Genomic DNA, 24,430 nt, shown 5'->3' with positions numbered 1-24,430 from the left:
TAAATCTAAAACAGCAATTTCAAGATTATGTGCTTGGTATATCAACTGTACAGTTCTAACTTCGCTATCTATTAATCGACTGTGTAGCTGTCACTAAATTGAAAATCACAAGGAATTATTCTTACCCATATGCCCAGTTGTTTCCAGAACCTTGTTTTTGACAGAAGCATGCATGCTGACCATATTTCCATCGGCCAGACTGGGCAGCCTTTGACAGTGTTTGATTGATAACTTTGGGTTCCATGTCAACAAGAACAGCCCGGGCAATTGGAACTAGAGGGGGAAAACAAAAACAAAAACATCAAAAGAAAAAAATATTTCTTATGTCTTATTTGAGTAACTCAGAGCATAAGTGTCCAAATACCAAAAAAAAAAAAAAAAAAAAAAATTCCAGGGGTTGGAGATAGAAAGATCTGCCATACTGCTTAGAAATCCCAGTGGGCAGCAGCAGGCATATGCAGATGTCCACCAAGCCCAGCATTTGCTAAGCAGGCTGAATCAGTGCAGGCCTAAAAGAATACCTGGATCAGATAAGCCGGGCGTGGTGGCACGTGACTATAATCCCAGCTACTTGGGAGGTTGAGGCAGGAGAATCGTTTGAAACTGGGAGATGGAGGTTGCACTAAGCCAAGGTTGCACCACTGAACTCCAGCATGGGCAACAGAGTGAGACTCTGTTTCAAAAAAAGAAAAAAATAAGAGTACCTGGGTCAAGACTACAAACATATGCTGAATGCTTATGATGTGCCACAGACTGTGCTGGGAATAAGGAGATGAAGACATCAAACTAGCCTTAGAAAGGGCAGGTGAGAGGCTGGGCGTGGTGGCTCATGCCTGTAATCCCAGTATTTTGGGAGGCTGAGGGAGGTGGATCATTTGAGGCCAGGAATTAGAGACCAGTCTGGCCATCACAGTGAAATCCTGACTCTACTAAAAATACAAAATTGGCCAGGTGCGGTGGCACATGCCTGTAATCCCAGCACTTTTGGAGGCTGAGGCGGGCGGATCACCCGAGGTCAGGAGTTCAAGACCAGATTGGCCAACATGGTGAAACCCTGTCTCTACTAAAAATACAAAAAATTAGTTGGGTGTGGTGGCGCATGCCTGTAGTCCCAGCTACTCAGGAGGCTGAGGCAGGAGAATTGCTTCAGCCTGGTAGTCAGAGGTTGCAGTGAGTCGAGATCATACCACTGCACTCCAGTCTGGGTGACAGAGCTAGACTCTGTCTTAAAAAAAAAAATAAAAGAAAGAAAGAAAGAAAAAAGAAAGAGAGCCTGTAATCCGAGCACTTTGGGAGGCCAAGGCAGGCGGATCACTTGAGATCAGGCGTTCGAGACCAGCCTGGCCAACGTGGCAAAACCCTGTCTCTACTAAAAATATAAAAATTAGCCAGACATGGTGGTGGGCACCTGTAATTCCAGCTACTTGGGAGGCTGTGGCAGGGGAATTGCTTGAACACGGGAGACGGACGTTACAGTGAACCAAGATCACGCCACTGCACTCCAGCCTGGGTGACAGAGCGAGACTCCCTCAAAAAAAAAAAAAAAGAGAGAGAGAAAAGAAAGAGCCAGGCATGGTGGCATGCACTTGTAGTCCCAGCTACTCAGGAGACTGAGACCTGTGAATAGTCACTGTACTCCAACCTGGGTAACATAGTGTAGCAAGAACCTGTCTCTACAAGAAAAAGAAAAAAAGAAAAGAAAAACAGTAGTTGGATCTGGTGATTCGGAGGTCACTGGAAACCTTTTTTAGAGCAGCTTCAATGGTGCTATGAGGCAGAAGCAGGATCATAGGTGATTAAGCAGGGTCCTCTTTTGAGAATCTTAGAAGAAAGGCAAAGAGATAACAAGGGAGACGAAAGCTATAGTCAAGAGATGAGTTTTGTTTGGTTGGTTTTAAATTGGTGAGATCTGAGCATGTGGAAGGGAAAATGCCACTGGAAAAGCAAAGATTATTAACATAGAAATGAAAAGCAAAAACAAAGTCATTCCCTAGTGAGATGGGAAGGAATGGGGTTTGAAAACCATGAGGAAGGCCTGGCTTTGAAGGGGTTGGTTCTATCAGAGTAAAGGAGAGGACTGTGGGCCACACCTACCTCCATTCTCCTCCTCACTGAAGAATCTCTCTTTGCAAGATGCTTGATATGCCTCATTCTCTCTCTTACAGCAGAGTCCCTGGGAACTGTGTGAGTCACTAAGCAAAGCATCAAAAACTTCAAAACCAATCTGATTGCCACACTGACCAAGTTGCACTGTTACAATTGACATGCTGAGCCACAAACTAGGTGTATTACCTCTAAAAACAACCTGTAATCGAAAAAAATAGGCTTTGAGAACTACTACATTACTAATAAGAACAAATAAAATGCCATATGTGTTAATTATATATCAATAAAAAGTCTTTTTTTTTTTCCCCCTGAGATGGAGTCTTGCTTTGTCGCCCAGGCTAGAGTGCAGTGGCACACTTTCGGTTCACTGCAACCTCCGCCTCCCAGGTTCAAGCGATTCTCCTGCCTCAGCCTCCTGAGTAGCTGAGATTACAGGCACGTGCTCCCATGCCTGGCTAATTTTTGTATTCTTAGTAGAGACGGGGTTTCACCATGTTGGCCAGGTTGGTCTTGAACTCTTGACCTCGTGATCTGCCCACCGCGGCCTCCCAAAGTGCTGGGATTACAGGTGTGAGCCACCGCACCCGGCCCAAAAAGTCATTTTAAAATGCCACATACATATATAATGTTGGAGATGGAACAGCTGCATTGTCTAAGGAGCCAGTCATTCAAGGAAGTTATCTTACTCTCTATATGGTTTTGGGATTTGTGATTTACTGTACATGAATCCATTCATACACAGCTCAATAGTTTCCAAAATCTGATTTATACTCACTTTTTTCCTAAACATACATTTAAAACAAAACATTCTCCTCAGTTGAGGTGTGATCAAAGAAAAAAAGAGGCTGGGTGCCGTGGCTCACACCTGCAATGCCAGCATTTTGGGAGGCTGAGTTGGGAGGATCACGTTAGCTGGCTGTTCTAGACCTGGTCAACATGGCAAAACCCTGTTTGTACAAAAAATACAAACATTAGCTGGGCGTGGTGGTGTGCGCCTGCAGTCCAAGCTACTCAGGAGGCTGAGGTGGGAGGATCACCTGAGCCTGGGAGGTCAAGGCTGCAGTGAGCCAAGATGTTGCCACTGCACTCCAGCCTGGGTGACAGAGTGACATCCTCCTGTCTCAAACAAACAAAAAAAAAAGATTAAAAAATAAAAATAAAAACAAGACAAATGTCGATTGAAGAAATTAGTAGTACCACTCTTCACACCACAAGAACATGTAGAATGCAAAAGTGAGCTCAATATTGCACATTCAATTAACATTAATTTTCTCTCTTCTAAATATGACTTAGGCTTTCTCCACTAGTCTAGCCTGGTAACTTTAGTAAAACCTGTAAGAAAGATTTTGTGTTTAGCTCAGGTAGGACAGCAAGAAAGATGGAGCTTGGAGAAAGAAAACTATATGAAATATTAACCGGGCGCAATGGCTCATGCCCGTAATCTCAGTACTTTGGGAGGCCGAGGCGGGAGGATCACTTGAGCCCAGGGATTCCAGATCAGCCTGGGCAACATAGCGAGACCCTGTCTCCTTTTAAAAAAGAAAGAAAGCAAAAGAAATATTAGAGCAGGTCCTCATTATTTTTACCTAGGAAAATTGATAATTTTTGATAAAGACTTCACATCAGGTCTATGCAACACTGGAAATGAGCCGTGGGTTGTGAAGACAGACTCTGTGCTTAAAATGTCAAACGGCAAAGTAGGTATTTTATTATCCTCATTTTACAGATAAGGAAACTGAGGCTCTGAAAGGTTACTGACTTTTCCAAATCCACGCCACAGAACTAGTAAACAGCAAAGCCAAAAGGTCTCCCGTTCCCCACGGGCCCCAGGAGTTCCCCACACGTAACACGACTCACCGCCAGATGCGGACAAGCACTTCTGTCCCGTTCAAACTTCGGACCAACCTACTCACCATGCGCATGCTCACTGTCAACACGAAACACCTGAGAACGAATGCGCATGTTCCATAAACGGGGAGTTTTTGTTGTGTATATATTTTTTCCTATTCAGAAAGATTAATTACGCATGTTCAATTTCAATTTACGAACTTCAGATATGGTACGCATGCTCAATGTCCACCGAAAGCTTTAGCTGACAATGCGCGTGCTCTAGTCTCCAAGCGCGGCTTCGGCTGGTGTTTTGCGCATGTTTCTGCCAGCACCTGGATCCTGGCGATAGTTCTGCGCATGTCTACTGCCCACAGTTTGGCTTCACGGAACCCTGTACGCATGCTCCTGCGCTGAACTTTAGGAGCCAGTCTAGGGCCTAGGCGCAGACGCACTGAGCCTAAGCAGCCGGTGATGGCGGCAGCGGCGGTGGTGGCTGCGGCGGGTCCGGGCCCATGAGGCGACGAAGGAGGCGGGACGGCTTTTACCCAGCGCCGGACTTCCGAGACAGGGAAGCTGAGGACATGGCAGGAGTGTTTGACATAGACCTGGACCAGCCAGAGGACGCGGGCTCAGAGGATGAGCTGGAGGAGGGGGTGAGGCCCGGGTCCCCGGGGGCCCGAGGTGACAGGGCCGGGGCGGCGGCGCGGGCGCAGGAAGCGCGGTGTGTCCTAGAGCGTGGAGACTCGGGGGGCTCCTGAGGAGCTGAGAGTCGCGCGGCCCGAGACAGGGGAGCGGGCGGGGCGGACATGGCCCTAGGTGTGAGGCCTCTGCGGGGCTCGCAGGTGCAGGTCGCACCCTTAGCCGCAGGTCAGCGCAGCCCCGAACAGTCTGAAGGGGGAAAGAGAACGGACGCGTGGTCGATTCCTCGAGCTGCTGGACTTGAGTGTGGCGGGGCGCGGGTGGCGTGAGCGTGTGTTGGGGAGACGGGGGCTGCGCTTGCTGGGTGTCCCGTAAGTGCAGGTGAAGTGTGGAGGGTTTCCCTTCGAGTCTAGAATTTCAAGTATTAAATCTTCAGACCTCCCACAACCACCTCTCTTCTCGGCCTGTCGCTTCTCTCCTAGGAAGCGCTCAGCTGTTAGAAGTGACAGCTGAAAACTTCTGTCGGGAGTAGCACTGCCGCTGCTGTTACAGCCACCAGGAGTTTTATTTCGGGAGCAAGGGGGCTCTGCTGCATCTTCCAATCTTCCAGGGTTTGTTTGTTTGCTTTTTTTTTTTAAACCCCCTTCCGTGTGACTTTTTAAAACAAGCATTTATGAGGACACACGGCACTTGTAACCTTTCCCCAAGTTGAAGATGTCTGTATTTTTTTCAGAATAATTAATGTAATTTTGGGGTGAAAAAAAAAAACAGTGTTGACAGCCTTGATTTAGCTTGCCAGAAATAAGTTGCCTGAACAGAGACTTGTGAATGGTGGTATGAGGGCTTTCCTTGCTGTAATTTAGGGTACTAAATTTAGAATTGTATTTCCTAATGCATAGCTTGCTTTTACCTTGGCTGGCTTAGTGGTTTGTTAATCTTTATGGAATATCTTTTATTTTTCCCTAGATACATTTATCAAAAAATGACAAATTGCACTTTAAGTTCAAAAATGTTGTCATACTAAACCACTGATCCTGGACCAAATGATCATCAGTTGATAACCTCTTGGTAGTTTTGCATCTGAATTCCAATGTCTAGTTGAATACATGGGTTAATGACTGATGTTAGATGTTTGCTCTAATTACATAGGGGCTTCCTTTCCCTTGCCTCACCCTCGGTTTTTTCCTCTGACACCTGCCCTACTGTTGACAAAAGATTGAGATGGTATATATAAAGAACTTTGAACACTTTAAGAAACTAAGTGGCCTAAAATAATACTGTTCTTTATGTTTGTTTGTTTTGTTTTGTTTTGTTTTGAGACTAGGTCTCACTCTATTGCCCAGGCTAGAATGCAATGGTGCGATCTCAGCTCACTGCAATCCCAGCCTCCTCAGTTCAAGCGATTGTCATGCCTCAGCCTCCCGAGTAGCTGGGATTACCGGCATGCGCCACCACGCCTGGCTAATTTTTGTATTTTTAGTAGAGATAGGGTTTCACCGTATTGGCCAGGCTGGTCTTGAACTCCTGACCCCAAATGATCCACCAGCCTTGGCCTCCCAAAATGCTGGGATTACACCTATAAAGGTGTAAATCACCGTACCTGGCCAATACTGTTCTTTTCATAATCAAATGAGACTAAATCAAAATCACATGGTTTAGAAAGTGGATATTGAGGTGTGTGCTTTTTCTTTTCTTTCTTTCTTTTTTTTTTTTGAGACAGTCTTGCTCTGTCACCCAGGCTGGAGTGCAGTGGCGTAATCTCGGCTCACTGCAACCTCTGTCTCCCGGGTTCAAGCAATTCTCTTGCCTCAGCCTCCTGAGTAGCTGGGACTACAGGTGCATGCCACCACACCTGGCTGATTTTTTGTATTTTTAGTAGAGATGGGGTTTCACTGTTAGCCAGGATGGTCTCCATCTCTTGACCTTGTGATCCGCCCACCTTGGCCTCCCAAAGTGCTGGGATTATAGGCGTGAGCCACCGCGCCTGGCTTTTTTTTTTTTTTTTTTTTAACTTTTTTTTTTTTTTGAGACGGAGTCTCGCTCTGTCGCCCAGGCTGGAGTGCAGTGGCGCGATCTCGGCTCACTGCAAGCTCCACCTCCCGGGTTCACGCCATTCTCCTGCCTCAGGCTCCTGAGTAGCTGGGACTACAGGCGCCCACAACCGCGCCCAGCTAATTTTTTTTGTATTTTTAGTAGAGACGGGGTTTCACCGTGGTCTCGATCTCCTGACCTTGTGATCCGCCCGCCTCGGCCTCCCAAAGTGCTGGGATTACAGGCGTGAGCCACCGCGCCCGGCCTGGCTTTTTTTTGAGACAGGGTCTCCCTCTGTCTCCCAGGCTAGAGTGCAGTGCTGCGATCTTGGCTCGCTGCAGCCTCTGCCTCTCGGGTTCAAGCGATTCTCCTGTCTCAGCCTCCTGAGCAGCTGGGATTACAGGGGCATGCCACATCACCCGGCTAATTTTTTGTATTTTAGTAGAGACGGGATTTCACCATGTGGCCCAGGCTGGTCTTGAACTTCTGACCTCAGGTGATCACCTGCCTCGGTCTCCCAAAGTGCTGGGATTATAGGTGTGAGCCACCCAACCAGGCTTTTTATTTTATTTTATTTTATTTTAATTTTTTCTGAGACAGTCTCACTGTGTAGTCCAAGCTGGAGTGCAGTGGCCTGATCTCCGCTCACTGCAGCCTCAGCCTCCCGGGCTCAAGCGATTCTCGTGCCTCAGCCTTCTGAGTAGCTGGGACTACAGGCGCGCACCACCACGCCTGGCTAATTGTTTGTATTTTAGTAGAGATGGGGTTTCACCATGTTGCCCAGGGTGGTCCCGAACTCCTGAGCTCCAGTGATCCACCCGTCTTGGACTCCCAAAGTGCTGGGATTACAGGTGTGAGCCACTGTGCCCGGCCGGTGTGTGCTTTTTTAATGATGTTTTCATACGGAATTCCAGTTAGCCTCTTAATCGAACATAATGGTACACTAAATACAATGGGAAACAAATATGAGATTACTTTCATTATGTATACCATATACCATACTCTTATCAGTTATGTTGGTTCCCTATGACAGTGGCTTTGGAGCAGAGCACGGGAGAAAACTGGATAGGAAGGTGCTTTGTATCTTCATTAGTTGAACTGATAGAATTTCCAGAATGGGTTTATTCTCTTTTTTTTTTTTTTTTTTGAGACGAAGTCTTCTTGTTCTCTTCGCCCAGGCTGGAGTGCAATGGTGCAATCTCGGCTCACCGCAGCCTCCACTTCCCAGATTCAAGTGATTCTCCTGCCTCAGCCTCCCGAGTAGCTGGGATTACAGGTGCCCGCCACCAGGCCTGGCTAATTTTTGTATTTTTAGTAGAGACGGGGTTTCTCCATTTTGGTCAGGCTGGTCCGGAACGTCCAACCTCAGGTGATCTGCCCACCTCAGCCTCCAGAAATGCTGGGATTACAGGTGTGAGCCACTACGCCCGGCCAGGTTTATTCTTTTTTGAAAGTACAATACTGCATTAAAATTCCTGTATGAACTGGGACTTTTTCTTTTCACTTTCTTGTTGTGTTTCAAGAGCAGTAGGTGTTCCAGGGCTTTTGTCCTGCTGGGTACAAGCAAGTAGGATTTTGAGAGGGTATGAGGAGGAGGTCAGAAAAATTGGTGGAAATAGGAAAGAGAAAGAAATATAGACCCGACCTTGGGGAGAGAAAGTTTGGGGAAAGAGCAAAGGCAATTTAAGAGGATTTTGGGCCGGGCGCGGTGGCTCAAGCCTGTAATCCCAGCACTTTGGGAGGCCGAGACGGGTGGATCACGAGGTCAGGAGATCGAGACCATCCTGGCTAACACGGTGAAACCCCGTCTCTACTAAGAAATACAAAAAACTAGCCGGGCGAGGTGGCGGGCGCCTGTGGTCCCAGCTACTCGGGAGGCTGAGGCCGGAGAATGGCGTGAACCCGGGAGGTGGAGCTTGCAGTGAGCTGAGATCCGGCCACTGCACTCTAGCCTGGGCGACAGAGCGACACTCCGTCTCAAAAAAAAAAAAAAAAAAAAAAAAGAGGATTTTGAGGAAGAGACTTCTGTAAAATATGTCTTAGCAACACTTTTTGGAGTTGAAAATGTTTCTTTTTAGTGTGTTATTCTAAGAGGTGCCTCAGGATGGATAATGGAAGATTTGGAGTAGAATTGGGTTGGCAATCCAAGGAGATTCAGTGACATCCAGATTACCCTGAAATTAAAAAAAAAAAAAAAAATTCTGGAAAATGAGAGAAGTTTAGATTCTTAGAAAATCTTCTTTTTTTTTTTTTTTTTTTTTTTTTGAGACAGAGTCTTGCTCTGTCGCCCAGGCTGGAGTGCAGTGGCCGCATCTCAGCTCACTGCAAGCTCCGCCTCCCGGGTCCATGCCATTCTCCTGCCTCAGCCTCCCGAGTAGCTGGGACCACAGGCGCCCGCCACCTCGCCCGGCTAGTTTTTTGTATTTTTTTAGTAGAGATGGGGTTTCACCGTGTTAGCCAGGCTGGTCTCGATCTCCTGACCTCGTGATCCACCCGTCTCGGCCTCCCAAAGTGCTGGGATTACAGGCTTGAGCCACCGCGCCCGGCCTAGAAAATCTTCTAATAGTTCTATTTGTGAATTTATAGCCTTTATTTATTACACAAAGTTTTTAACCATTGGTGCATATCAGAGTAGTCTTCTTCATTTTATAGTAAGGAAGCTGAGGCATGGGCCAGATGATAGCCAAAGATTGCACAGTGGTAGTGTCTTCTGACTCAATTCAGCAAGCTTCATTGCACGGGTTCTTCACTGCATTTACTAGTCATGTTTATAAAGTTCCTCTTTGTGGTATGTCAAAAGTGAATGCAGATTCCTTTGGCCATACTCACTCTGTGATCTGGAGTAAATTCCTTAATCTCAGACATTTTCTGTAACATGAGGGTTACATGAAATAAGTACATAAAGTACAGTACTCTCAAAATATCCTGGTGTATTAAGCCATTAGCTAGTTCACAGAAATACAGCTTGTCTTGTTATTGCTAAGGAACCAATCATTCAGATTTACCCTCATATGCCTAGAGACTTAATAATTGCAGTTAAACTAGAGGTGCTGTAGTTTTACAACTGTAGTATCATAGTGTGTATTTTTTTAAAAAATAATTGATCCCATTTAGAGAGATGTGCCTTTCAAGGTACATTACAGAGTGACTATGCATTAGTAAATATAGGTATTTACATAGTTTATTTAATTCATCAGAGATTAAAAGATGAGGAGACTAAACTGATACATTTATGGACAAAGTTGAATATCTGCTACCTAACTTAAAAAAGATCCTGTTTAAGGCTGGGCTCAGTGGCTCACGCCTGTAATCCCAGCACTTTGGGAGTCCGAGGCAAGTGGATCACAAGGTCAGGAGCTGGAGACCAGCCTCACCAATATGGTGAAACTCAGTCTCTACTAAAAATACAAAAATTAGCTGGTCATGGTGGTGCACACCTCTAGTCCCAGCTACTCAGGAGGCTGAGACAGGAGAATCTCTTGAACCCGGGAGGTGGAGGTTGCAGTGAGCCAAGATCACACCACTGCACTCCAGCCTGAGTGACAGAGTGAGACTCCATCTCAGAAAAAAAAAAAAAAAGATTCTGTTTAAATATCTCAGAGGAATATAATCAAAGCCTATTGGTAAGAGGGGAGTTTTTGGGGGAAGGGTGTCTTTTTTGTTTGTTTTTTTGTTTCACTGTTGATGATATCATTTGGGGCAGTGAATTGAAACTAAGGAGAAGTTTTCCTTCAGAGAATTTAATTAGATTGCAAAAATATTGGAATCTTCTCTGCTCTCTGTAGCATTAAGAGTAGTAGAAAACTGTAATGCAATTTAAAAAATTCTCACTTTGTACTGTAATTCAGAATTTGAAATAATCTCATATTTGAAGTAATCAAATATGAGATTACTTTCATTATGTATACCATGTACCATACTCTTATCAGTTACGTTGGTTCTCTGTGACAGTGGCTTTGGAGCAGGGCATGGGAGAAAACTGGATAGGAAGGTGCTTTGTATCTTCATTAGTTGAACTGATAGAATTTCCAGAATGGGTTTATTCTCTTTTTTTTTTTTTTTTTTTGAGACGGAGTCTTCTTGTTCTGTTCGCCCAGGCTAGAGTGCAATGGCACAATCTCGGCTCACTGCAGCCTCCACTTCCTGAATTCAAGCGATTCTCCTGCCTCAGCCTCCCGAGTAGCTGGGATTACAGGTGCCCGCCATGATACCCAGCTAATTTTTTGTATTTTTTTGGTAGAGACAGGGTTTCACCATGTTGGCCAGGCTGGTCTCGAACTCCTGGCCTCAGGTGATACACCCGCCTCGGCCTCCCAAAGTGCTGGGATTGTAGGTGTGAGCCACTGTGCCTGGCCACAGCAACTATTTTTTAAATAACCCAAGAGTTTAGGCAAAGTTCTACCCTTTCTTCCATTTCCTCTAAGTTACTGAATCTTGTCAATCCTAATGAACACAGCAAAGACATTGGATAGGCCCTTAAAGCTTAAGGCAGCAGAAAAAAATTAGGAGTAAAGAGTTTCCTGGCCATTTGGGAGGCCGAGGCAGGTAGATCACCTGAGGTCAGGAGTTTGAGACCAGCCTGGCCAACATGGTGAAAACCCCGTCTCTATTAAAAATAAAAAAAATCAGCCAGGCCTGGTGTCAGGCACCTGTAATCCCAGCTACTTGGGAGGCTGAGGCAGGAGAATCGCTTGAACCCAGGAGGCGGAGGTTGCAGTGAGCCAAGATCGTGCCATTGCACTCCAGCCTGGGGGACAAGAGCGAGACTTCATCTCAAGAAAAAAAAAAAGGAGTAAAGAGTTTCCTGTGAAAGAGAGTTGTCAGTATGTATTACGTAATGTTAGCTGACACTTCTTGTGTGAGATTTCTAAAGGTAATACTGAGTAGCAGAAAAGACTTGTGCCTCAAGTGCTTCTGTCCTAGACGGTAATGGTAAAAGTTACTAGCACAGTATGCAGGTGCCAGCATTACAGGTCTGGCCAGCTCAGGAAATGAAACATAGCTACAGGGCATGTCTTGTGAGGTGGCTTCAAAATCATGGTTCAGTCTTAACTACTCTGTAGTCTTTAATTTAGAATTAAATAAAACTAACATTAAAGAAAAAACAATTATGTCATACCAGGTTTATCACATCTGAAAGAAGTTAGTCTTTTGTCATAAAAGTGAAGCCATCCTAGGTGATTATATAGGGCAACAAAGACAAAAAAACCTTTAACCATGACCACCCCCATATCCCACACACAAAAGAAACTGTATTCAGTTAAAATGGTGAGAATTGGTTTTATTCCTCTTGATACTGCCCCATCTCTTTGCCTGTGTATAATCATGAAATGTACATTGCTAGTATTACATGTTATTGTGATTTGTTCACACCGTGAGTGAGTTATGACTAAAAGTTTGTGTTTTGGGGGCATTTGAACATTTATTCTATAAGAATACTATCAATTTTTGGCTGGGTATGATGGCTCATGCCTGTAGTCCCAGAACTTTGGGAAGCTAAGGTGGAAGGATCATTTGAGGCCAAGAGTTTGAGACCAAGCTGGCCAACAAAACAAGACCCCATCTGTACAAAAAATTAAAAAAATAAATAGTGGGCATAGTAGCACACACCTGGCCCTAGTGACTCCAGAGGCTGAGAAGAGATGATCACTTGAGCCCAGGAGTTTGAGGATGCAATGAGCTGTGATCCTACCACAGCACTCCAGCCTGGGTGACAGAAATCTAGTTGCTAAACACACACACACACACACACACACACACACACACACACACACACATCTGTTTTTGTTGTGTATGTTGGCTGTGTACTGGTAGTTTTGAAGAAAGATTATTCACTTTAATATCTTAATTACTTTAAAATTTGGACATGGTTGCTTAAAGACTTGTAATTTTTTTTTTTTTTTTTTTTGAGACGGAGTCTCGCTCTGTTGCCCAGGCTGGAGTGCAGTGGCGCAATCTTGGCTCACTGCAAGCTCCGCCTCCCGGGTTCACGCCATTCTGCTGCCTCAGCCTCCTGAGTAGCTGGGACTACAGGCGCCCGCCACTGCGCCCGGCTAATTTTTTCTATTTTTAGTAGAGACGGAGTTTCACCATGGTCTTGATCTCCTGACCTTGTGATCCGCCCGCCTCGGCCTCCCAAAGTGCTGGGATTACAGGCGTGAGCCACCGCGCCCGGCCAAGACTTGTAATTTTTTAGAGTCTATTTTCTTTTCTTGAGATGGAGTCTCACTTTTGTCACCCAGCCGGGAGTGCGGTGGCGCGAACTCGGCTCACTGCAGCCTCCGCCTCCTGGATTCAAGCGATTCTCCTGCCTCAGCTTCCCAAGTAGCTGGGATTACGGGTGCCCACCACCAGGCCCAGCTAATCTTTGTATTTTTAGTAGAGACGGGGTTTCTCCATGTTGGCCAGGCTGATCTCGAACTCCCGACCTCAGGTGATCCGCCCGCCTCAGCCCCAAAGTGTTGGGATTACAGGCGTGAGCCACGCACCTGGCCTAGATTCTATTTTCAATTAGTTGGTATCCTTTCGTGTAAACTGAGAGTTCATAATCAGGTTAGATTCATTTTAAAGCTATATATTGTAACGTCAATAACTGAAATTCTGCTGCCAAGTTTTTTATTCTTTGTTTCTACAATTCAGTGACTTTGAGTATATTTACAGAGTTTTGCAACCCTCACCACGATTAGGTTTTAGAAATTTTTACCACTCGGCCGGGCACAGTGGCTCAGGCCTGTAATCCCAGCACTTTGGGAGGCCAAGGCAGATGGATCACCTGAGGTTGGGAGTTCGAGACCAGCCTGGCCAACAGGGTGAAATCCCGTCTCTACTAATAATACAAAAATACCCAGACGTGGTGGTGCATGCCTGTAATCCTAGCTACTTGGGAGACTTAGGCAGGAGAATCGTTTGAACCCGGGAGGCGGAGGTTCCCGTGAGCCGAGATTGCGCCACTGCACTCCAGCCTGGGCGAGAGAGTCAGACCCTGTCTTTTTTTTTTTTTTTTTTTTTTTTGAGACAGTGTCTCACTCTGTCACCCAGGCTGGAGTGCAGTGGCACTATCTCAGCTCATTGCAAGCTCCACCTCCCGGGTTCACGCATTCTCCTGCCTCATAGCTGGGACTACAGGCGCCTGCTACCACGCCTGACTAATTTTTTTCTATTTTTAGTAGAGACGAGGTTTCACCGTGTTAGGCAGGATGGTCTCAATCTTCTGACCTCGTGATCCGCCCACCTCGGCCTCCCAAAGTGCTGGGATTACGGGCTTGAGCCACCACGCCCGGCTGAGACCCCATCTTTAAAAAAAAAAAACATTTTACCACCCTCTAAAGGAATTTTGGGGCCGGGCGTGGTGGCTCACGCCTGTAATCCCAGCACTTTGGGAGGCCAAGGCAGATGGATCCCATGAGCCTAGGAATTTGAAATCAGCCTGGGCAACATAACAAGACTCTGTCTCTGGAGGAAAAAAAAAAAAAGAAACTTTTGGCCTATTTTGTTATTTCTGATTCTCACCCTCAGCCCCAGCCAACTAACTAATCTATTTCTCATCTCTATAGATTTGGCTTTTCCAGGCCCAGTATGGTGGCTCATACCTGTGATCCCAACACTTTGGGAGGCCATGGCAGGAGGATCACTTGAGACCAGCCTGGGCAACATAGTGAGACCCCGTCTCTATGAAAAATAGAAAAAAATTATCCAGCTTGGTGCGTGCCTGTAGCCTCAGCTACTTGGAAGGCTGAGGTTAGATGATCGCTTGAGTCTCCAAGGTTGAGTTTGTGGTGATCCTGCCACTGCACTTCAAAACCTGGGCAACAGAATGAGACCCTGTCTCTAAAAAAAAAAAAAAAGCTTTTTCTGGACATTCCATACAAATGGAAAAATGGAATCACATAGTGTATGACCTTTTATATTTGGTGGCCTTCCTTTTTTTTTTTTTTTTTTTTTTTGAGACAGAGTCTCACTCTTCACCTATGCTGGAGTGCAGTAGTGTGATGTCTGCTCACTGCCACCTCTGCCTCCCGGGTTCAAGTAATTCTCCTGCCTCATCCTCCTGAGTAGCTGGAACTACAGGCGTGCGCCACCACACCTGGCTAATTTTTGTATTTTTAGTAGAGATGGGGTTTTGCCGTGTTAGCCAGGCTGATCTGAAACTCCTGACCTCATGTGATCTGCCTGCCTCGGCCTCCCAAAGTGCTGGGATTACAGGCGTGAGCCACAGCACCCAGATGCTTCTTTCACTTAACATAATGTTTTTGAAGATCATCTATGTTGTAACATGTATCAGTACTTCATTTCTTTTTAGGGCCAAATAGTTATTCCATTGTATGGCTACAATGCATTTTGTTTATCCATTCACCAGTTGATGTTCATTTGAGTTATTCAGATGTTCACTTGAATTGTGAATTAAGCACTTTTTGTTTCTTTTTTTTTTTTTTTGGAGATAGGATCTCGCTCTGTTGCCCATGCTCTAGTGCAGTGGTGTGAAACAGCTCGCTGCAGCTTTGCCCTCCTGGGCTGAAGTAATTCTCCTGCCTCAGTCTCTCATGTAGCTGGGACCACAGGCATGTGCTACCATTGCCAGCTAGTTTTTGATTTGTTGCAGAGTTGGGGGTCTCGTGATTTTGTCCAGGTTGTTTGTTTGTTTGTTTTTGGAGATGGAGTCTTGCTCTGTCGCCCAGATTGGAGTGCAGTGGCATGATCTCGGCTCAATGCAACCTCCACCTCCTGGGTCCAAGCGATTCTTCTGCCTCAGCCTCCCGAGCTGGGACTATAGGCGCGCACCACCATGCCCAACTATTTTTTGGATTTTTAGTAGAGACGGAGTTTCACCGCGTTGGCCAGGCTGGTCTCGAACTCCTGACCTCGTGATCTGCCCGCCTTGGCCTCCCAAAGTGCTGGGATTACAGGCGTAAGCCACCATGCCCAGCCCCAGGTAGGTTTTAAACTCCTGGCCTCAAGCAGTTCTTCTGCCTCTGCCTCCCAAAGTGTTGGGATTATAGGCATGAGCCACCTCGCCTGCTGAAAAAAGCTTTTAGAAGGCTGGGTGTGGGGCTCGTGCCTATAATCCCAGCACTTTGGGAGGCTGAGGCCAGTGGATCTCTGGAGTCCAGGAGTTCCTGACCATCCTGGTAACATGACGAAACCTATTCTCTACAAAAAATGAGCTGAGACTGGGCACGGTGGCCTGTAATCCCAGCACTTTGGGAGGCCGAGCTGGGTGGATCATGAAGTCAGGAATTTAAGACCAGCCTGGCCAAGATGCTTAAACCCCATCTCTACTAAAAATACAAAAATTAGCTGGGCATGGTGGTAGGTCCCTGTAATCCCAGCTACTTAGGAGGCTGAGGCAGAGAATTGCTTGAACCCAGGAAGCAGAGGTTTCAGTGACCTGAGATAGCACCACTGCACTTCAGCCTGGGCGACAGAACGAGACTCCGTCTCAAAAAAAAAAAAAAAAGATGAGCTGAGCATGGTGGTATGCACTTGTAGTCCCAGCTGTTTGGGAGGCTGAAGTGGGAGGATCACCTGAGCCCAGGAGGTTGAGGCTGCAGTGAGCCGTGATCGCACCACTGCACTCCAGCCTGGGTGATACAGTGACACCTTGTTTCAAAAAAAAAAAAAAATTATGAACATTTGTGCCCAGATCTTTGTGGAGCATATACTTTTCATTTCTTTTGAGTAGATATGTTGGAGTAGATTTGTTAGGTCATACAGTAGTAAGTCTATGTTTAATTTTTTAGGAGACTAACTTTTCCGACATGGTTGCACCATTTTACATTCTCACTAGCACTGTATGCGGGTTCCAGTTTCTCTACATCATTCCCCAACTTACTTTTCTTCTTTATTATCTATTGTTATCCTAGTGGGTATGAAGTAGTTTCTTAGTGTGGTTTTGATTTGCATTTCCCTAACAACTAATGATGTTGAACATCTTTTCATTTGCTTATTGTTCATTTGTATATTTTCTTTGGAGAAATACCTATTCAGATCCTAGCTCATTTTTCAAAAATTGGGTGTGTCATCTTTTTCTTTATATATTTTATTTATGTATATATATTTATTTATTTTAGAGATGAGATCTCACTTTGAAGTTCTGGTCTCGAACTCCTGGCCTCAAGCAGTGTTCCACCTGGGCTTCCCAAAGTGCTGGGATTACAGGTGTGACCCACTGCATCTGGCCTATTTATCTTTTTATTATTGAGTTGGAGTAATTCTTTTTTTTTTTTTTTTGAGATAGAGTCTCATTTTGCTGCCCAGGCTGGAGTGCAGTGGCATGATCTCAGCTCACTGCAACCTCCACCTCCCAGGTTCAAGTGATTCTCCCGCTTCAGCCTCCTGAGTAGCTGGGACTATAGGCACCCGCCACCACGCCTGGCTAATTTTTTGTATTAGTAGAGACGGGGTTTCCCTGTGTTAGCCAGGCTGGTCTCGAACTCCTGACCTCATGATCTGCCCTCCTCGGCCTCCCAAAGTGTTGGGATTACAGGCGTGAGTCACGGTGCCCAGCCCAGAGTAATTCTTTATATATCATTTTTGTTTTTTGAGACAGAGTCCGCTCTATTGCCCAGGCTGGAGTGCTGTGGTGCCATCTCTGCTCACTGCAAACTCTGCCTCCTGGGTTCAAGCAATTCTCCTGCCTCAGCCTCCCTAGTAGCTGGGATTACAGGTGCCCACCACCACGCCCAGCTAATTTTTATAGTTTTAGGTAGAGATTGGGTTTTGCCATTTTGGCCAGGCTGGTGTCAAATTCCTGACCTCAAATTATCTGCCTGCCTTGGCCTCCCAAAATGCTGGGATTACAGATGTGAGCCACTGCACCTGGTGTTTTTTTTTTGTTTTTTTTTTTTTTGAGATGGAGTCTCACTCTGTTGCCCAGTCTGGAGTGCAGTGTTGCGATCTCAGCTCACTGCAACCTCCACCTCCCAGTTTCAAGCAATTCTCCTGCCTCAGCCTCCCGAGTAGCTGGGACTACACGCGCTCACCACCATGTCCGGCTCATTTTTGTATTTTTAGTAGCGATGGGGTTTCACTATGTTGGCCAGGCTGATCTCGAACCCCTGACCTTGTGATCTGTCCGTCTCGGCCTCCCAAAGTGCTGGGATTACAGGCGTGAGCCACTGTGCCTGGCCACATTCTTTTTATTTTTTTATTTTTTTGAGGCGGAGTCTCGCTCTGTCGCCCAGGCTGGAGTGCAGTGGCCGGATCTCAGCTCACTGCAAGCTCTGCCTCCCGGGTTTACGCCATTCTCCTGCCTCAGCCTCCCGAGTAGCTGGGACTACAGGCGCTCACCACCTCACCCGGCTAGTTTTTTGTATTTTTTAGTAGAGACGGGGTTTCACTGGGTTAGCCAGGATGGTCTCGATCTCCTGACCTCGTGATCCGCCCGTCTCGGCCTCCCAAAGTGCTGGGATTACAGGCTTGAGCCACCGCGCTCGGCCCACATTCTTTACATACTCTTATTCTATGGTTTTTATTTTCTTTTTTGAGACAGGGTCTCAGTCTGTCACCCAGGCAGGAGTGACGCAATTTTGGCTCACTGCAGCCTTGACCTCTTGGACTCAAGCAGTCCTCCCATCTCATCCTCCTGAGTAGCTGGGACTACAGATGTGCGCCACTATGCCTGGCTAATTTTGTAGAGACCAGGTTTCACCATGTTGCCCAGGCTGGTCTCAAACTCCTGAGCTCAAGTGATATGCCCACCTCAGCCTCCCAAAGTGTTGGAATTACAAGCGTGAGCCGCTGTGCTCAGTCTCTTTTAGCTTTCTTGATGGTGTTGGTGTCTTTTGACATGCAAAGGTTTTACATTTTCAGTAAATCAGTTTATTGATTTTTTAAATTGTTTGTGCTTTGGGTAATGTATGTAAGAAACTTTCATACATTATTGCTTTCCCCAGGATCATGAAGATTTACTCCCTCCTATGCTGCTTCTTCTTCCTCTTCTTTTCTTTTTTTTTTTTTTTTTTTATTTGAGACAGAGTCTCGCTCTGTCATCCAGGCTGGAGTGCAGTGGCACAATCTCGATTCACTGCAAGCTCCGCCTCCCGGGTTCACGCCATTCTCCTGCCTCAGCCTCCCAAGTAGCTGGGACTACAGGCGCCTGCCACCACTCCCGGCTAATTTTTTGTATTTTTAGTAGAGACGGGGTTTCACCATGTTAGCCAAGATGGTCTCGATCTCCTGACCTCGTGATCCGCCCACCTCAGCCTCCCAAAGTGCTGGTATTATAGGTGTGAGCCACCGCGCCCGGCCCCTCCTATGCTTCTTCTAATAATTTTCTTTTCTTTTTTTTTTTTTTTTTTTGAGACGGAGTCTCGCTCTGTCGCCCAGGCTGGAGTGCAGTGGCCGGATCTCAGCTCACTGCAAGCTCCGCCTCCCGGGTTTAGGCCATTCTCCTGCCTCAGCCTCCCGAGTAGCTGGGACTACAGGCGCCCGCCACCGTGCCTGGCTAGTTTTTTGTATTTTTTAGTAGAGACGGGGTTTCACCGTTTTTTAGCCAGGATGGTCTCGATCTCCTGACCTCATGATCCGCCCGTCTCGGCCTCCCAAAGTGCTGGAATTACAGGCTTGAGCCACCGCGCCCGGCCAATAATTTTATTTTCTTGTTAAGTTTTTGAAGGATTTTTTTTTTTTTGAGATGGAATTTTGTTCTTGTTGCCCAGGCTGGAGTGCGATGGCACGATCTCAGCTCACTACAACCTCCGCCTCCTGGGTTCAAGCAATTCTCCTGCCTCAGCCTCCTGAGTAGGTGGGATTACAGGCTCCGGCCACAATGCCCGGCTAATGTTTTGCGTTTTTAGTAGAGACGGGGTTTCACCACATTGGTCTGAATGGTCTTGAACTCCTGACCTCAGGTGATCCACCCACCTCAGCCTCCCAAAGTGTTGGGATTACAGGTGTGAGCCACTGCGCCTGGCCCTTGAGAGGATTTTTTTTTTGGAGGCGGAGGTCTCGCTATGTTGCCCAGGCTGGAGTGGAACTCCCGGGCTCAGGTGTTCATCCTGCCTCAGCCTCCTTGATAGCTGGGACTACAGGCACGCAACACCACACTCAGCTCGAGTTTTATAGTCTTAGCTCCTGTATTTAGGTCTTTGCTCCATTTTGAGTTAATTTTTGTGTATAGTATGAAGTAGCATATAGATACCCAGTTGTCCTAGCATCATTATTTGAATTGTATGTGATATCCAGTTGTTCCAACACATTTATTGAAAGATTACCTCTTGCCTAATGAATATTTTTGGAAGTTTTATCAAAAATTAGTTGACAATATAAATATAAGAGTTTATTTCTAGACTCTTAGTTCTGTTCTCTTGATCTATATGTCCTTCTTTATGCCACTACCACACTGTCTTGATGGCTGTAGCTTTGTAACATGTTTTGAAATGGGGAAGTTTCAGTTCTCCAACTTTGTTTTTTCAAGATTGTATCAGTTATTTTGGGTCCCTTGCATTTCTTTCTTTTTTTTTTTTTTTTTTGAGACAAAGTCTAGCTTCGTTGCCCAGGCTGGAGTGTGCAGTGGCACGATCTCAGCTCACTGCAACCTCCGTCTCCTGGGTTCAAGCCATTCTTCTCCTCAGTCCTGATTAGCTGGGATTACAAGCATGTATCACCACTTTGGCTAATTTTTGTATTTTTAGTAGACATGGGGTTTCACCATATTAGCCAGACTGGTCTTGAACTCCTGACCTCGAGTGATCCACCTATCTCAGCCTCCTAAAGTGCTAGGATTACAGGTGTGAGCCACCACACCTGGCCTGGGTCCCTTGCATTTCTTCCTTTCTTTCTTTTTGTTTTTTGAGATGGAGTCTCACTCTGTCACCTGGGCTGGAGTGCAATGGAATGATCTCGCTCACTGCAACCTCTGCTTCACGGGTTCAAGCAATTCTTCTGCCTCAACCTCCTGAGTAGCTGAGATTACAGGCGCCCTCCACCGCACCTGGCTAATTTTTGTATTTTTAGTAGAGACAGGGTTTCGCTGTGTTGGCCAAGCTGGTTTCAAACTCCTGACCTCAGGTGATCCATGTTCTTTGGCCCCCCCCAAAGTGCTGGGATTATAGACGTGAACCACATTTCCCATCTGGTCACTTGCATTTCTTTCTTATTCTTTTTCTTTTTTTTCTTTTTTTTGAGACGGAGTCTTGCTCTGTCGCCCAGGCTGAAGTGCAGTGGCGTAATCTCGGCTCACTGTAAGCTCCGCCTCCTGGGCTCACACCATTCTCCTGCCTCAGCCTCCCGAGTAGCTGGGACTACAGGCGCCTGCCGCCACCCCCGGCTACTCTTTTGTATTTTTAGTAGAGACAGGGTTTCACCATGTTGGCCAGGATGGTCTCGATCTCCTGACCTCGTGATCCGCCCGCCTAAGCCTCCCAAAGTGCTGGGATTATAGGTATGAGCCACTATGCCCAACTGTCCCTTGCATTTCTATATGAATTTTAGGATCAGCTTTTCGATTTCTGCAATAAAGGAACCTGGGGTTTTGATAGGATTCAGTTGAATCTGTGACCAATTTGGTTAGTATTGCCATCTTAACAATGTTAAATCTTCTGATCCATAAACATGGAATGCCTTTCCATTTATTTAGGTTGTCTTTAATTTTATTCAGCAATGTTTTATGTTTTCATTGTTTTCAGTATATAAGTCTTACACTTTGGTTGATTTTTTTTTTTTTTTTTTTTTTTTGAGACAGTCTCACTCTGTTGCCCAGGCTGGAATACAGTGGCACAATCATGGCACATTGTAGCTATGACCTCCTGGACTCATGTAATCCTGCCACCTCAGTCTTCTAAGTAGCTGGGACTACAGGCATGTGCCACCACATTCAGCTAATTTTTAAAAACTTTTTTGTGGAGGCAAGATCTTACTAGGTTGGCCAGGCTGGTCTTGAACTCCAAGTAATCCTCCTGCCTTGGCCTCCGGACGTATTTATGCCACTGTACCTGCCATAAATTTTTTTCTAAGCTACTTCTTAGTGATGGTATTATGAATGGAATTGTTATCTTCATTTCATTTTGGGGTTGTTCATTGCTAGTATATAGAAGGTTATTTAAATTTTGCACCCATTTATTCTATGGTCAGATTAAATGTGTGGCCAGCATGAGTTCTAACTGTTTGACAGTGTTGCTTAATTATTTTGTCTTGATTGGCTGCATTTTACACTAGATACCCTGGACTAGTTGTGGGTACCATAGGCTTAGTTTATAGCATTATGTTACTCTGTGTGTTAAAAGCACATCAAAATAGCACTGTGTGTAAATCATTTGATTTGTTAAGTCATACTCAGAATGTAGTGCCTTTAATTTCTTAATACACAAAATACATATATTTTTTCCTTTTTTGGGGGGGGTGCAGAGTCTCACTCTGTCACTCAGGCTGGAGTGCAGTGGCGCAGTCTCTGCTCACTGCAACCTTTGCTTCCCGTATTCAAGCAATTCTCCTGCCTCAGCCTCCCCAGTAGCTGGGACTACAGGCACCCACCACCACGCCCAGCTAATTTTTGTATTTTTGGTAGAGATGGGGTTTCACCTTGTTGGCCAGGATGGTCTCAAACTTCTGACCTCAGGTGATCCACCTTCCTCGGCCTCCCAAAGTGCTGGGATTACAGGCGTGAGCCACTGCACCCGGCCGAAAATACACATTTTCAAATAGATAAATCAAATAGATAAAATGTACATTTTGATGGATAATCCACTTGGTTTTATTTTTTGATTAGTGATGAGTAGCCTCTATAGTTTAGTTGTCATGTAAAAGAATTTTTTTTTTTTTTGAGACAGTTTTGCTCTTGTTGCCCAGACTGGAGTACAATGGCGCGATCTCGGCTCACTGCCATCTCTGCCTTCTGGGTTAAAGCGAGTCTCCCGCCTCACCCTCCCGAGTAGCTGGCATTGCAGGCATGGGCCACCACGCCCGACTAATTTTGTATTTTTTTAGTAGAGATGGGATTTCTTCATGTTGGTCAGGCTGGTCTCGAACCCTCAACCTCAGGCGATCTGCCCGCCTTGGCCTCCCAGAGTGCTGGGGTGACAGGCATGAGCCACCGCACCCAGCTTTTGTTTTTGTTTGTTTGTTTTTTGTTTTTTTGAGATGGAGTCTTGCTCTGTCGCCCAGGCTGGAGTGCAGTGGTGCAATCTTGGCTCACTGCAACCTCTGCCTTCTGGGTTCAAGCAATTCTCCTGCCTCAGCCTCCCAAGTAGTTGGAACTACAGGCATGTGCCACCACACCTGGCTACTTTTTGTATTTTTAGTAGAGACGGGATTTCCCCATATAGGCCAGGCTGGTCTCGAACTCCTGACCCCGTCGGCCTCCCAAAGTGCTGGGATTACAGGCGTGAGCCACCACACCTGGCCTGTCATATAAAATTAAAAGCAAAAGCTGGGGCCGGGCGTGGTGGCTCACACCTGTAATCCCAGCACTTTGGTAGGCCGAGGAGGGCGGATCACCTGAGGTTGGGAGTTTGAGACCAGCCTGGCCAACATGGTGAAACCTTGTCTCTACTAAAAATACAAAAAATTAGCTGGGTGTGGTGGCAGGCACCTGTAATCCCAGCTACTTGGGAGGCTGAGACAGGGGAATTGCTTGAACCCGGGAGGTGGAGGTTGCAGTGAGTCAAGATTGCGCCACCAGCCTGGGCGACACAGCAAGACTCCATCTCAAAAAAAAAAAAAAAAATTAGCCAGGCGTGGTGGTACATGTCTGTACTCCCAGCTACTCAGGAGGCCAAGGTGGGAGAAACACTGGAACCTGGGAGGCAGAGGTTGCAGTGAGCCGAGATGGCACTGTTGCACTCCAGTCTGGGTGAGAGAGTGAGACTCCATCTCAAAAAAGGAAAGAAAAAAAGAAAAAGACGGGTGCCTGTAGTCCCAGCTACTTGGAACACTGAGGCAGAAGAATCACTTGAGTTTAAGGCTCTGGTATGCTATGATCATACCCCTTAATAGCTACTGACTGCATTCCAATTTGGGCAACGGAGAAAGACCTCATCTCTATTTGTAAAATAATTGAGAGTGAAATTCACACAATGTTGTTTGTGTACTATATTTATTCATTACCATATTTGCCTGTTGTTGAAGTATAAGAGAATTTTTAGACTGGTTTATTTCATTCATTCTCTTTCAGTTATGAAACAAAGAATTAAACCTTTAAATTTTATGTTTATGAGATTATTTCTGAAATTTAACATATTTTTCAGGGTCAGTTAAATGAAAGCATGGACCATGGGGGAGTTGGACCATATGAACTGTAAGTTTATATGAAGAGATGTTCATTGTGTTGTCTTTCTTACAAGTAGGTTTTATCAGTTCTATTTCATAGCAATCAAGTGATTCCAGTAACCTGTTCTTAAATATGTAGTCATATTTATCAACTTGATGTATTGAATTTGGCACCAAACTCTGATCGATATTGTAATCTATCAGAGTTTTGAGATTATATATGAATTTTGAGGAAAAGATATTAATTCAGATTCAGAGTACTGAATATGAATCTGAGTTGTTAGTTTAATATAGAGAGCCACAGTTTTAATCTTCTCTTACAGAAAAATTTGTAGAAATGCCTCAAAAAGTCAAATGCTTTGTTTTGCTTTAATATACAAACAGAAATTCATACAGTCATTCAAACAGAAATTCATGCAATCCAGCTGGGCACAGTGACTCACACCTGAAATCCCAGCACTTGGGGAGGCCGAGGTGGGCGGGTCATTTGAGGTCAGGAGTTCGAGACCAGCCTGGCCAACACGGCGAAACCCTGTCTCTTCTTAAAATTCAAAAATTAGCTGGGCGACAGAGCGAGACTCAGTCTCAACGACAACAAAAATGAAATTCATGTAATCTTAAG

General features: G+C 45.7%; 2 protein-coding genes across 21 annotated transcripts in view; one reads left to right on the top strand and one right to left on the bottom strand.

Annotated features, from left to right (window-relative positions):
• The window catches only part of TUBD1 (tubulin delta 1), a 95,057-nt gene extending 90,870 nt beyond the window's left edge, over positions 1-4,187 (bottom strand). For 4 of the 8 annotated variants that reach the window (XM_065532365.2, XM_065532368.2, XM_005583880.4 and 1 more), the window contains exons 1-3: positions 4,020-4,187; positions 2,095-2,305; positions 126-273 (exon numbers count right to left, since the gene is read on the bottom strand). In XM_065532365.2, coding sequence (XP_065388437.1) covers positions 126-273; positions 2,095-2,305; positions 4,020-4,028 — 368 coding nt within the window. In that variant the 5' untranslated portion in view covers positions 4,029-4,187. Of the gene's footprint in view, positions 1-125; positions 274-2,094; positions 2,306-3,963 lie in introns of all 8 variants that reach the window. The other 4 variants (XM_065532366.2, XM_074019099.1, XM_065532367.1 and 1 more) reach the window with 1 other exon arrangement.
• Positions 4,188-4,380: 193 nt separating this feature from the next.
• The window catches only part of RPS6KB1 (ribosomal protein S6 kinase B1), a 61,273-nt gene continuing 41,223 nt past the window's right edge, over positions 4,381-24,430 (top strand). For 11 of the 13 annotated variants that reach the window (XR_010582130.2, XR_012425560.1, XR_010582128.1 and 8 more), the window contains exons 1-2: positions 4,381-4,589; positions 23,787-23,836. Coding sequence is in view for 7 of the 13 variants with exons in the window: in XM_045375110.3 (XP_045231045.2) it covers positions 4,449-4,589; positions 23,787-23,836 (191 nt within the window). In the remaining 6 variants the exon portion in view is untranslated. Of the gene's footprint in view, positions 4,590-5,056; positions 5,187-23,786; positions 23,837-24,430 lie in introns of those variants that run through there. The other 2 variants (XM_045375111.3, XM_065532363.2) reach the window with 1 other exon arrangement.

Source organism: Macaca fascicularis, chromosome 16 (genome assembly GCF_037993035.2).
Source record: "Macaca fascicularis isolate 582-1 chromosome 16, T2T-MFA8v1.1".
Lineage (NCBI taxonomy): Eukaryota > Metazoa > Chordata > Mammalia > Primates > Cercopithecidae > Macaca > Macaca fascicularis.
Note: the sequence above shows the minus strand (reverse complement) of the source record. Positions and strands in the feature narration are given on the sequence as shown.